The sequence below is a fragment of the Acipenser ruthenus genome, chromosome 5 (genome assembly GCF_902713425.1).
Source record: "Acipenser ruthenus chromosome 5, fAciRut3.2 maternal haplotype, whole genome shotgun sequence".
NCBI lineage: Eukaryota > Metazoa > Chordata > Actinopteri > Acipenseriformes > Acipenseridae > Acipenser > Acipenser ruthenus.
The window spans coordinates 83,374,480-83,387,426 of NC_081193.1; the positions used below are offsets into that span (position 1 = coordinate 83,374,480).

General features: G+C 36.8%; 1 protein-coding gene across 7 annotated transcripts in view; it reads left to right on the forward strand.

Annotated features, from left to right (window-relative positions):
- Window positions 1-2,689: 2,689 nt before the first annotated feature.
- The window catches only part of armc2 (armadillo repeat containing 2), a 38,779-nt gene continuing 28,521 nt past the window's right edge, over window positions 2,690-12,947 (forward strand). For 4 of the 7 annotated variants that reach the window (XM_034004081.2, XM_034004084.2, XM_059024650.1 and 1 more), the window contains exons 1-4: window positions 2,690-2,785; window positions 8,640-8,888; window positions 9,540-9,612; window positions 12,032-12,197. In XM_034004081.2, coding sequence (XP_033859972.2) covers window positions 8,683-8,888; window positions 9,540-9,612; window positions 12,032-12,197 — 445 coding nt within the window. In that variant the 5' untranslated portion in view covers window positions 2,690-2,785; window positions 8,640-8,682. Of the gene's footprint in view, window positions 2,786-3,043; window positions 3,132-7,691; window positions 7,818-8,639; window positions 8,889-9,539; window positions 9,613-12,031; window positions 12,198-12,947 lie in introns of those variants that run through there. The other 3 variants (XM_059024649.1, XM_034004082.2, XM_034004083.2) reach the window with 3 other exon arrangements.

The following is a 12,947-nucleotide window of genomic DNA, read 5'->3' on the forward strand; positions in this document are numbered from 1 at the left end:
CCAGTTGGTCATGCCCCTTGACCACCATTAACTTGCACGGAGATTTTGCAGTTATCCGTGCTTTTCCCATGATTAAAACAATTCTGTGATGTCACCCTTTGATATTGTAATTGATTAATTCTACAGGTCTTCTAACTAAAAGTGGCTGTATGGCTTTGATGAGGAGTGCGGGGCAGATATATTGATTAACAAATTCACAGTTTGTGCTGTGAATCCACAGAAAACTGTTGACAGGTCTAGCTTATTTGACCCTTTCACAAGGTGCAGCTCTGCCTGTTATTTTTTTAACTGGTATTTATTTTCAATATATAAAATCAGCAGGGGGTGGACAAAAGAAGTTGAAGCATCTGTGATGGGCAAATACGTTTTGTATATTATTAAAGTTGTATTCATAAATTACCTCAGGGACTACTATTTAAATCTCATTAATCCTCCACCTACGAATAAAAGCCACCCTTTCAGCACAAAACAAAACCAGTCCTGGAAAGGACCCTACTGCACATCGTGAACAATGCCTTTTATTTTTAGAAATATGCCCTTTATGGAGTATTCATTTGAGCCCTAACATTTGTTTTGAAAGGAATACTGATTTCACAATTAACAGTATCTAATTAGATCAAGCTAATTTTACTATAACTGTCTTTATGGTGCTCAGTGACTAATAACATGGTTTCATTTTTGACAAGCTGTACTGTGCATTTATGACTTAATTACAAACTAGGGCTGAATTTTAATACATGCACTTAATTAGTAGCCTGTTATACCAAGATATGGGGTCTTCCTTCAACATGAACCACATTGTGCGTATGAGGAAGTAGTGGCTTCTTACTCGCCTGCACCCTAGACCCGTACCAGAGGCAATAAAAGCCACTTCCTGCAGTGTGGTGAACTGCCACTAACTTTATTCTGTACAGCTGCTGTTCAGAAATGATAAAGAAAATGAAAGTGCAGCTTGATGTGGTTTTCAGTATCAAGCACTAATGGATTACTTAAACTCTTCAAAGTTAATGTAAGGAAGTTGAATATACTGTACAAGCTATTTGGCTACCGTCTTCATCTAAATAATATCAGAACTAAGTAGTATTAGCTTTGGGGTACATTTTTATAAGGGAAGAAGGTGAGGTGGGGATGAAATACTGTCAATTTGATATCTTCAATAACAAACTATGGCTCTTGTAACTCATAGTTCATAACTAAACTGTCAGTCTTTCTACTGGTATGTATTTTATTTGAAAATAAGTACAAATCTAAATGATACAAAATTACCCACTAATAATATTGCAACTATACCTAGGGTCCACCACATTCTTTTAGCAAACATATTTAATACAGGATTATCTTTTTCCAAGACTTACAGGTTATAATCATATAACAAGGTTCCAAGACAAAACATTGTTTTGCATATCACTAATTAATTAACTGAAGCACAGCATTCCATAGTCTAATTAATTATCCTTATCAAGGCAGCGAGAGATAAAAGGTTGTTTCAGATCAGTGCTTATAGCTCTGCGGGTCCTAGGCATGTGCACTTGGTTAAATTATAACCTATTTTATACTCAAATGTGTTTCAAAGCCAGCTGAGGACAACGTGCTAGGCTGCGACGAGGTGCAGCGCTGCCCACACTTCCTAATAAATTTGCCGGACAGTGTCTGTCGTTCAATGTCACATGATAAACCCCATTACTGAACTGCCCTCGTTGATTGCCAGTAAAGCATCCACATGCCATACACAAGCTGCACTGACTCCAATCTTTTACATTCACCCCAGGCAATACAGCATTACTCATGTCAACACAGAGTCTCATTCCACACTTTTGAAATGGTTTTCACAGCTTGTCTTCCTATTTCTCATTGTCGTTTTGGAGGTGTTGGGTTTAACACATGGTCAGTCTTCAGACAGCTTTGTGCAGGTTTTGGAGCACAGTAATTTGGTTTATTTGCTGAAATAAGGAAGTACCTTTGTTAAAACACTGTTTAAACAACCTTTTGGATCAGACTTAAACTCACCTCACATTGCAGCCAGGTCCTTAATTATTTAATTAACCCTGATGAAGATCCATTAAATAATTAAGCGACTGGTTGGTACAGTCTTTTGGAATCAACTTAACATATACATTTTACTAATCAATTTGTATATCAGTACTGTGACAGTATTTTTTGCATCTTATTTTAACAGGCAAGGCTGTGTAACATGAAACATAAAAATACTAAATAGCATATCATATTAATAGGGATGTTTTTTCTTCTTAATTACCTTTATATATATTAATTATATGATTCATATAATATATATATATAATTATATGATTCATATCATTATGTGATTCATATAATTATGTGATTCACACTAGGATACAACTGCCAATTAGACAAAGAATATAAATCAGACAGAAAACTCTGTATCAATACACCTGCAAATATGGTATACTGTATCATTGATCACATTACTGGCAGTAAATCATTGCAACCATCCCCAAAAGTTAAGCAGAGATTGGACTAGGGAGGTAACGTTCACATTGAACAAGGTTGTGAAGAGAAGACGCGTGGGACGGCGCAGTGAACCTACCTCCCTCAGGGAGTGACGTCATCTTCACCACCCCCATCGCGTCAGAGACTCAGTGAACACACAGCTCTGCAGTGCTAACCGTTAGGGAAAATAGAGAAACGTAGTAATATCCCCCCTCCCTCCCCCCTATTTTTTTTTTTTTTTAACACTTTCTGTTCGACTCCCACATATAGTCGTCTGAAAAGGTGATAATAAATCAAATGTTTTGCTAATCTCTAGGTAAGTCAATTTCTTATGCCGTTTGTAGACGTTTCTTACGCCTTTGCTTTTAAAAGAATGCTTCTAGGTGAGCGTCTCCCTTTTGTTCTGCTATTGCTGTTTAACGTGCATATGTATGCCATATGTGTATATCACGGTATAAAGGATTTGAAAACCGCAAAACAAAACGTATTTAATTTATTCCAGATGAATTGTTTATAATATATATATATATATCGATTTAATTTAGTTTGTTAATATGTTGCTGGGCCAGTAGCAGCCACTTGTTGGTGTGTGGTTGCTATGGTTACGAAGATCATTACTTCACTCTGTTCACTTGCTTGAGCCTGAGCTTGAAATTGCCGAGGTGAGCTACTCATATGAGATTACTATAAAACTATGATTTTGTGACGGCGGTCCACAAACTAAACACTATATAACGATTTTTACTATTGTTAATGTATTATGTATCGTTTTGTTAGTGTTTGACTTGTGTTAGCATTAAGTTACCGTAAATTAGTTGACTTCTTGTCGGCCTGATAAATCAAGTCAGTAGTGGTGAGTAATCGTTACTGCGTCTCAGATGCAGCGTAAACAGGTATTACTTGAGCCACAAAATAAAACCAAATGAAAATGATTGTACAGTGCTTTGAGGTGAAGTTTTTAATCATCGCGCCTGCGCTCGAGAGAATCTGCCGGTATTAGTTGTTTACGCTAGTTAGATTAAACTAAAGAATCAGATGCGTTCATGTTGTTTTTTTTTTTTTAAATATGTATATAAAAGAGAGATATCGGTCATCGATCATATGCAATGTTGTTGTGGCGATCATTTAAAATCTAATAACTGTCTGTCAGCAGTCAATGTTATTTAATATTTTTAAAGGCAATAACTCATTGATGGGGTGAAACGAATTATATTAACATTTGCACACAGTGTTGTCTGTGCCAGTGAGATTGCCTGGATGTAGTCTCCTGCAGTAAGACCAGAACATAAGCATACGGCATTCTTAATATGCAGCAGCAGGTTGTTCTTTCATGAATAAGTAGTTGCACCATTATTATCCTGCAGCTGATGCCTTCCAAACCAAAGCATGTCTGTAAGCATGAAGCTGTGCATTGTATCTTACAGCAAAGCACACACTTATTATCACCATATTGCACAGCCTAAAGCAGAAAGGGTTTCCGTGTGAATTGGGCTCCTTTGGAACATGTCTGCAAGCCATTGATTGATTAAATAATGTCACCAATGACAAACGTCCAGACTTGCAACATATTTCCTTCGTGACACACATATTGTATTGTAGATAGGCAAGCTAGTTTAACCACAAGTGTCCTTACATTTGTCCTTACATACAGTATATGCATTTGGCATATGTGTCTCTGCTTGAGACAGACCCTTGACTTGAATTTCAGGGATGTTCACATCAGAGTTGAGGTGGTATCTTTGTCCCTAACCTTTCATGAGTAATAATAATTTTAAAAAATATATAATAATCATGATGTAATTTGTCTTTAGGCAGGCTGCAGTTCTTTTTAAGAGGACAGCTACAGTAGCATGTTGCTAATGAGTATCTTAAACACCCCCACTGTTTAATCAGCACGAAGAAAGCTCTTCTTAATTATACCTTTTAATTTCTTACATAGCAGTGTTAGGGTTAACAGATACTGTAGATTAGCTGTGCTGTGTTATGTTACAATAAAGTATCTTTATTAATTCAGGAGCTACACCTGGATTTCTTTTTATCACACCAGCTTCTCAACAACATTGTGAAGCTTGAGCTCCCAAGGTTCTTCACAGTGTGTTCAAAATTCAATAACTATTTTATGGTCAAGCAACAGATTCCAGCAGGCTAATCAAAAGCTGGTGCATGAGTTCATATAGCATTCATACAGAAAAGGAGGCCATGCCATTTATATTAAATGAGACCCATTAATATTTAAATGATACTTAAAATCAAACAGCTCTGTCTTTGTGTATTTTCAAAGCATTCACTTCAATCATTAATTAACTAAGGAGAAAACTCCATGTTATTGCTACAAAACTGAGAATAAATAAATAAACCTGAAAGTGGTTAACTGCCAGTTTGTTATCATTAAAATGGAATTTCCTGCTTTAAAAAATAAATAAATAAATAAATCATTGACCCTGTGTTTCCAAAATAGTATCTCTAAGCGACATTATTTTCCTCGCAATTACTATATGTGATACAAAAAAACCAAACATCTTTGTTGTCTTTAGTTATCTCTAAATTTCCGAATTTTCTTTTGAAATTCTATGCACTATAGTGTAAATGGGTTATGTAGTTCTTTGAGATGGGTTTCCAAAAAAGTTTCAAGCTCTGCCTTTTGTGGTTGTTGAATGATAATTTATGAACGTTTTTTATTTTTACTTTTAACTTGGATAGACAGTTGTATGATTTGAATCAGTGGTTTAAAAAGAGGATGTGGCCGCTTAACAGCTGGACTCCTGTGTTCAGAATTCCAAGTTCATGTTCAAGAGGGTTGTAATTTAATCTCTATGTACTTTGAAACATAACCTGAAAATAAAATATAGGTAAAAGGTATTCGCAATTACAGTACCCACTAACACCATTGGTTAATTGCTAAATAAAAAACTAATTCAGTCTTTAGAATGTGCTTAGTTTTTACTCCTGAACTCCTTTGACTAAATGCTCAGGGAATTGCACATGCTTAGTTTTACATTTATTTTAGTAATATTGCAAAAAGTTAAAATATCTCTTTGTACCTCATTTAGATATCTGCCAATTTCAAAGCACTTTTTTTGCAGGAAAAAAAAAGCGTGTTAATTCAGCACAGTCATCATCTTCAGAATATACTGTACATTCCTAATGGCTTGCTAACCATTAATCTTGATAGCTGAAGGTGGTCCAGAACCTTAATGTGCTCTGTGCCATTATGACATGCCATTATTACTTTACTTCCATTACAGTGGGAGCAAGAAAACTGTAAAGCTGTAGTCAAGCATATCAAGTGCATTCAATTTCAGAAGGCTTTATCATAGTAAGCATCATTCCTGTGTAGGTATGACAGAAAATCATTATGACAGATACTGCATATATAATGATCTATAAGTTGGCTCTTTTTTGAGTTACAAATTACAATCTACAAAGGATTCCTTTGTTTCTCAGTCGACAGTTACTTTTGTTAATTCTTTATTTAAATGTTTATGAATACTTTACTTTCTGCAGTTAAATATTTAAGACAAGTCGAGAAAAGTAATCATATTTGGGCGATATTTTATTTATTTCTTGTTAAAGGGTACATAAGGACCTTTTTATTTCCCATCATCCTCCTGCTCACATATGTAACTGAGATGGATTTACCAGTGGGCAGGAGGATGACAGGAAATGTAGTTCTGAGAGGTCCATGCGGGTACATGGGAAGCCATCTTGAGGCAGGGAATGCAATTTAAAAGTTAAAAAAGTGGTCAAAATGTAAAAAAAAAAAAAATAATTTAAACAATGCACAAAAAAAAGAAATTAAAACAGTACACCTTACGTAAACAGTTGTAGCAGCACACGGGAACATGTAACACAATAAAATAAAAAGGTCCTTATATACCCTTTAATGTTAATTTGATTTTTTTTTTTTAAAGCCATGGCTCCCAAGTTCTGTTTCTTAGTCTTTTTTTTTTTTTTTTTTTTAACCATAGCACACATTACTGTACTATACATACCCTGCTGCCTGCAGATTTACTTGAAAGTAACAGAATGCAATCTTTTGACTCTAAGGCCCTGTCCACACTACATAACCGATCTTGAGAACTGTACTCGAAACCGTTCTAATTAATCCAACTCAAAGCGTCCACACTCAAGTACCGTTTCATGTTTAGTTGATCTTAATGCATCCACACACTATTAGAATAGTTTGTTTACAGTTCTTAGCAGTGCAACGAACTGTGGAAATAAATACGATAGTATCCCACCATGCACTGTATTTTATTTTAAAATAATGTGTTATGCTTCATATTAATAGAGGTGCATATTGCTAAAAAGAAATAAAACAAGTAGGGCTTGAAGTTTTCTGGTTTTATTTTTAATCAGATGACACCCCTTTAAACAAATTGAACTCATAAACAAATCTTTGTTTTTACCTTCATATCTTGCCTGCGCATAATTCTTGTTCCCTTCATTTTATTTCAAACAGAGCTGACAAATTACGTGAATTGTTCATCCTGATCCTACTTTTAACTCGCATTTCATTTTTGCAGTCGCCTAATTTTCCATACTAGTTTAACAGAGATGCCCTGACAGGTTTTTTTTAAGCATAAAAATGAATACCCATTACAGAGTGTACACTGATAGATAGTCCTTCAGGTGCCAGTATTTCGCCAACCATACCACAAAGAATTTTGGGATATTAGAGGATACATAAAAAATGTAGTACAGTATTACAGCGTCCACACTTCTGATAAACCGCACTACCTGATGCGATCTACTTAGAACCGGACTCAAGACTACCCCTTGAGGTGGTCTCCAGTCCGGTTCTCGAGTACGGTATTAAATGCTGCGTAGTGTGGACGCAAACCGTATTTAGCCCTTTTAAGCCGGTGTAAAGGCAACCAATGGTTTGTAGGCATAGTGTGGACAGGACCTAAGTATATTTTGACACAGTGCAGAGGTGGAGAGATATTCAATTACAGAGAAAACCAACAAGAAGGTCACAGTGAGTTTTGTGTTATGTCTGATAATACTGTTTTCCAGTTTACAGTGTGGAGATGATGAGTAAGGGTTTGCTACAGATTGATCTTTTCTCTTTGCCTGTTTTTGGATAAAAGCAGAAGCTATCCATTCTCATGGGTGAATTTCTACTGAATTAGAAGCAGGTCATAAAGTCAACGAGACAGTTCTATGATCTATATTGTACAATGTGTTTACAATTGCGTTCTTGCCTTCACTTGTTATAGCTATCTAAATACTGTGACTGATGTGCTGCTGGTCCACGACATGTTGTTCAGATGGGCCCTCACATTGCACACACTATGATGTTGCAGTGAAATAGAAACCCAGAAGGCTCCATTGAAAACTAAGCAGTAAGATTTTTATTTCATTCATAAAACCTATGTGGACGTCTGAACTGTGATCAAAACACCTTGTTTCATCTAGGCCTAACCGAGGCCCCTTCTCATCAAATTAGCCAGTGTCAAGCACCAAATCAGCTGCAACTATAGTGGAGATCCAATGCTTTTAAGAGTGCGTGTATCGAGTGGTTTTTACTGCGCTTGTAAAATGGAGGTCAAACCAACTAGTTTTGTCTAATATCAGTCTTATGATGATTGGCCCTGGTTTTGGATACATAATGTATTAGGCTATGCACATATTTATAGGTGAACCCTCTACCACACTGCAGCATCATTTTCCAATAGGATTCTGGCAAGTAGAAGCACAGGGATCTTACACATGGCAACAGTCAGTGACTCATTAGGGGCTATACATGTGTTTACGCAAACTGAAAACTCAAGGGGCATGCCAAGATAGAAATAAAGTACATGGTTAATCAGGGAAGAAAAATGCAGGTAAGGTATATAAAATGATAAACTTATGCTCCTGTTACATGAGAGGTGACTGTGCACCCCCAAAGCAAGACTGATGTATTTCACAAAATGGTAATTTTGGAAATAAAGCCATTGAGAGTAAATTGAATCATTTAAATCATTTAATAATTAATAGAAATGGGCAACATGAGCTCAGAAATGTCTGTATTAGAATTAGAAGGACGTTTCTCAGTAAATCTCAGTGACGGGATGTTTTTCAGTAGTTTTAAATGTCAGCTTTATTGAGATCCACCATTCAGTCATTGCTCACTTGTTTTATTCTTTAACTGGGAAATCATTTTCACAACTTTGTGTTTTTAGAATCATCCGTGACCAACCGTGTGTGCTGCTTCTTGGGGAGAAAATGGAAAAGAAAGCAGAGATATCAAAGCCCTTCTATGTGAGCTCAGCACCAAAACAGAAAACAAGTGCTGAGATCATTAGCGAGGCCCGTAAATCTCTGAGAACTCTTAAGACCCAGAGACCGTTAACACCCAGAGAAGACCAAAGGAAACTTTTTGGACCTTCATCTTCTCGAACACCAGAGAACAGACCCCCTTCAGCTTTCAGGTTAGGACCCAAACCTTCTCGTACCAATTGGAAACCAAATTATATCTGATGGTAAACATGTTATTGCTGTTATTTGATTACGTATTAATTAAACTATGGGATATGGTATTAGCAAAATCATAATACAGAATAAAAATGGAAATGAGCAACTGCGGAGGTATGTAGCTGCTAATTTTAACAAATTCTATCTTTATTTAATTGTGTTCATTATTTGTGTTTTGTTAAACTAGGATCTTGGCTAAACTTCAGTGACTTAAATGTTCTCTTTAGTATCTCCTGTTTTGCTGACAACATAATATTTGGGAACCCAGTTCTATGACCTTGTATTTAAAATGTATCAAAACATTTTTGGACTTCATAAAATTTCAGAAATAGGATGAGCAAACAGCTAATAAATAGGGCCAATTGTCTGATCAATGGATATTAAAACTCTCAAGGTTCGATCCAGTTACATTGCAAACAATGAAGTTGCACGTGGGACTGAAACGTCTGTTTTGCAAAACTGCATTTGTTTTTCACAGCTGCACTTTTCCTGTTAATTGTTAGTTTGGTTATAAATAAACATTTTTGTCTTTAGATTTACATTGGACGTCCTTTAAAACTTTTCTTAATTCAATTAAATTAAATTGTTTTAAATATTTTCTTTCTTAGTCTTCATGCCCTCAATTTTGATGTACCCGATTCAAGGCCTGTTACTGTTAAACGCCTTACCCCCTTGGAACATGTGAGTATGATGTATACATTATATATATATATATATATATATATATATATATATATATATATATATATATATATATACAGTGCCTTGCGAAAGTATTCGGCCCCCTTGAACTTTGCGACCTTTTGCCACATTTCAGGCTTCAAACATAAAGATATGAAACTGTAATTTTTTGTGAAGAATCAACAACAAGTGGGACACAATCATGAAGTGGAACGAAATTTATTGGATATTTCAAACTTTTTTAACAAATAAAAAACTGAAAAATTGGGCGTGCAAAATTATTCAGCCCCCTTAAGTTAATACTTTGTAGCGCCACCTTTTGCTGCGATTACAGCTGTAAGTCGCTTGGGGTATGTCTCTATCAGTTTTGCACATCGAGAGACTGAAATTTTTGCCCATTCCTCCTTGCAAAACAGCTCGAGCTCAGTGAGGTTGGATGGAGAGCATTTGTGAACAGCAGTTTTCAGTTCTTTCCACAGATTCTCGATTGGATTCAGGTCTGGACTTTGACTTGGCCATTCTAACACCTGGATATGTTTATTTGTGAACCATTCCATTGTAGATTTTGCTTTATGTTTTGGATCATTGTCTTGTTGGAAGACAAATCTCCGTCCCAGTCTCAGGTCTTTTGCAGACTCCATCAGGTTTTCTTCCAGAATGGTCCTGTATTTGGCTCCATCCATCTTCCCATCAATTTTAACCATCTTCCCTGTCCCTGCTGAAGAAAAGCAGGCCCAAACCATGATGCTGCCACCACCATGTTTGACAGTGGGGATGGTGTGTTCAGGGTGATGAGCTGTGTTGCTTTTACGCCAAACATAACGTTTTGCATTGTTGCCAAAAAGTTCGATTTTGGTTTCATCTGACCAGAGCACCTTCTTCCACATGTTTGGTGTGTCTCCCAGGTGGCTTGTGGCAAACTGTAAACGACACTTTTTATGGATATCTTTAAGAAATGGCTTTCTTCTTGCCACTCTTCCATAAAGGCCAGATTTGTGCAGTATACGACTGATTGTTGTCCTATGGACAGAGTCTCCCACCTCAGCTGTAGATCTCTGCAGTTCATCCAGAGTGATCATGGGCCTCTTGGCTGCATCTCTGATCAGTCTTCTCCTTGTATGAGCTGAAAGTTTAGAGGGACGGCCAGGTCTTGGTAGATTTGCAGTGGTCTGATACTCCTTCCATTTCAATATTATCGCTTGCACAGTGCTCCTTGGGATGTTTAAAGCTTGGGAAATCTTTTTGTATCCAAATCCGGCTTCTCCACAACAGTATCTCGGACCTGCCTGGTGTGTTCCTTGTTCTTCATGATGCTCTCTGCGCTTTAAACGGACCTCTGAGACTATCACAGTGCAGGTGCATTTATACGGAGACTTGATTACACACAGGTGGATTCTATTTATCATCATTAGTCATTTAGGTCAACATTGGATCATTCAGAGATCCTCACTGAACTTCTGGAGAGAGTTTGCTGCACTGAAAGTAAAGGGGCTGAATAATTTTGCACGCCCAATTTTTCAGTTTTTTATTTGTTAAAAAAGTTTGAAATATCCAATAAATTTCGTTCCACTTCATGATTGTGTCCCACTTGTTGTTGATTCTTCACAAAAAATTACAGTTTCATATCTTTATGTTTGAAGCCTGAAATGTGGCAAAAGGTCGCAAAGTTCAAGGGGGCCGAATACTTTCGCAAGGCACTGTATATATATATATATATAGTTGTTAAATGGCATGCTACTGTAGTGTAGAAAATGATATGATTTATGTCACCAGAAACTCTCAATAGAATTACAGCCTTATTATGTATACATTATACCTTATTATTATTATTACTGTAATCTGTTGTGTATCCGTGCGTCACATATCTGCCCTAAGCATTTATCCACCATGATCAATCTTTTCAGCAATGTTAGTTTATTATTGAACAGAGAAGATTAGTTAGTATATTGTAGATCCTACCAAAGTTTTCGTACACTGTGTTGTATGTGCTCCGTGTGCAACCATTGCTGGTAGTCTCACGTGCGCTCTTCAGTGTGTTGATATATAAATCAATCCTGTTTGCCTGCAGGGCGTATCAACTTTAACCTCTGTCTCAATCTCCTGCCTGTCACCCAGCAGCAAATCCACGCATCCACACGGCAGATGGCTACTCTGTCACAAGTATTAATATCCTGTATCTTTCTAAACAATGGATTTAGGGGAGCTCCGTAATAAAAGCTGAATCTCAAAACAATAATTGTGTGAATGTAGTAATTGTTACAGCTGTGTATAATGGTATTTAAAACGGGATTAATTTATCTGCCTTTTTACATATCCGCCCTTACTCTGATCCCGCTGCAGTTGGATATGTGACGGATTATTATTATTATTATTATTATTATTATTATTATTATTATTATTATTATTATTATTATTACAGATTCCCAAACTTCCCTCGTCTCCTGATAATGAAGTTGACACTTCACCTCCTCTTCCTAAACCTCCAGTCGACCCAGTGGAAGTCAAAAGAGTGAGCAGTGCTCGGGCACGCTTATTTAAAGCAGCTTCCCAGGGAGGTCTCCCACCAGTTATTCGACCAGAAGAATGTAAGTGTACAGTATTTTTATTTTTATTTCTTCCTAGGTTACAGATACCTGAAATGTTTAAAGCACCCATGTGGCTTCCAAAGAGTTCTCAAAATCAGTCTAGTAAAACTGAGTATAACCATAAGAAATACATCAGTAAGAAATATCACACAGAACAAATGTGATATTGCTTGCTTCCTTTTGGGGCACAGTGTTGAGGTAGGTAGGTTAAACTTTATACTCTAGTGCAGACGTACTGAATTTGAATTCTCGATGAGCCACTGTGACAGGGTAGCCGAGCAGTGATGACGTCCCCAGACCAGATAGCTGGCAGAGACACAGGTACTACAGGTGAAAAGCGCACTGCGGCGACATTTTTATTACACAAAAATAAAATAAATATTTAAACAAAAAAACAACGCTCACAGAGCAAAATAAAAGTTTTGAACAGAAATAAATTACGAACACTGACACCACATAAACAACTACCGTGCTGGTCTGCCCAGCACGAGTAGCAATTGCTTACTTTTGGTTTCGTTTTTGGTTTTCTCCGCTCGCTCTCGTTCTCTCCTGTGAACGCCCACCACAAACACACAAACAAACATACAGCTTTGCCCTGCCCCCTCTAATTATCTGCAGGGCTTTTCCTGTGCCCTGCCACAGCCACTTTTAGGAATTGTATAACAAGGTATGTTCCAGACATATTAAATGTATCTTATGAAGTCAGAGACCGTCCCAATTAAGCACATTTAATGAAAACTTACAGTACAT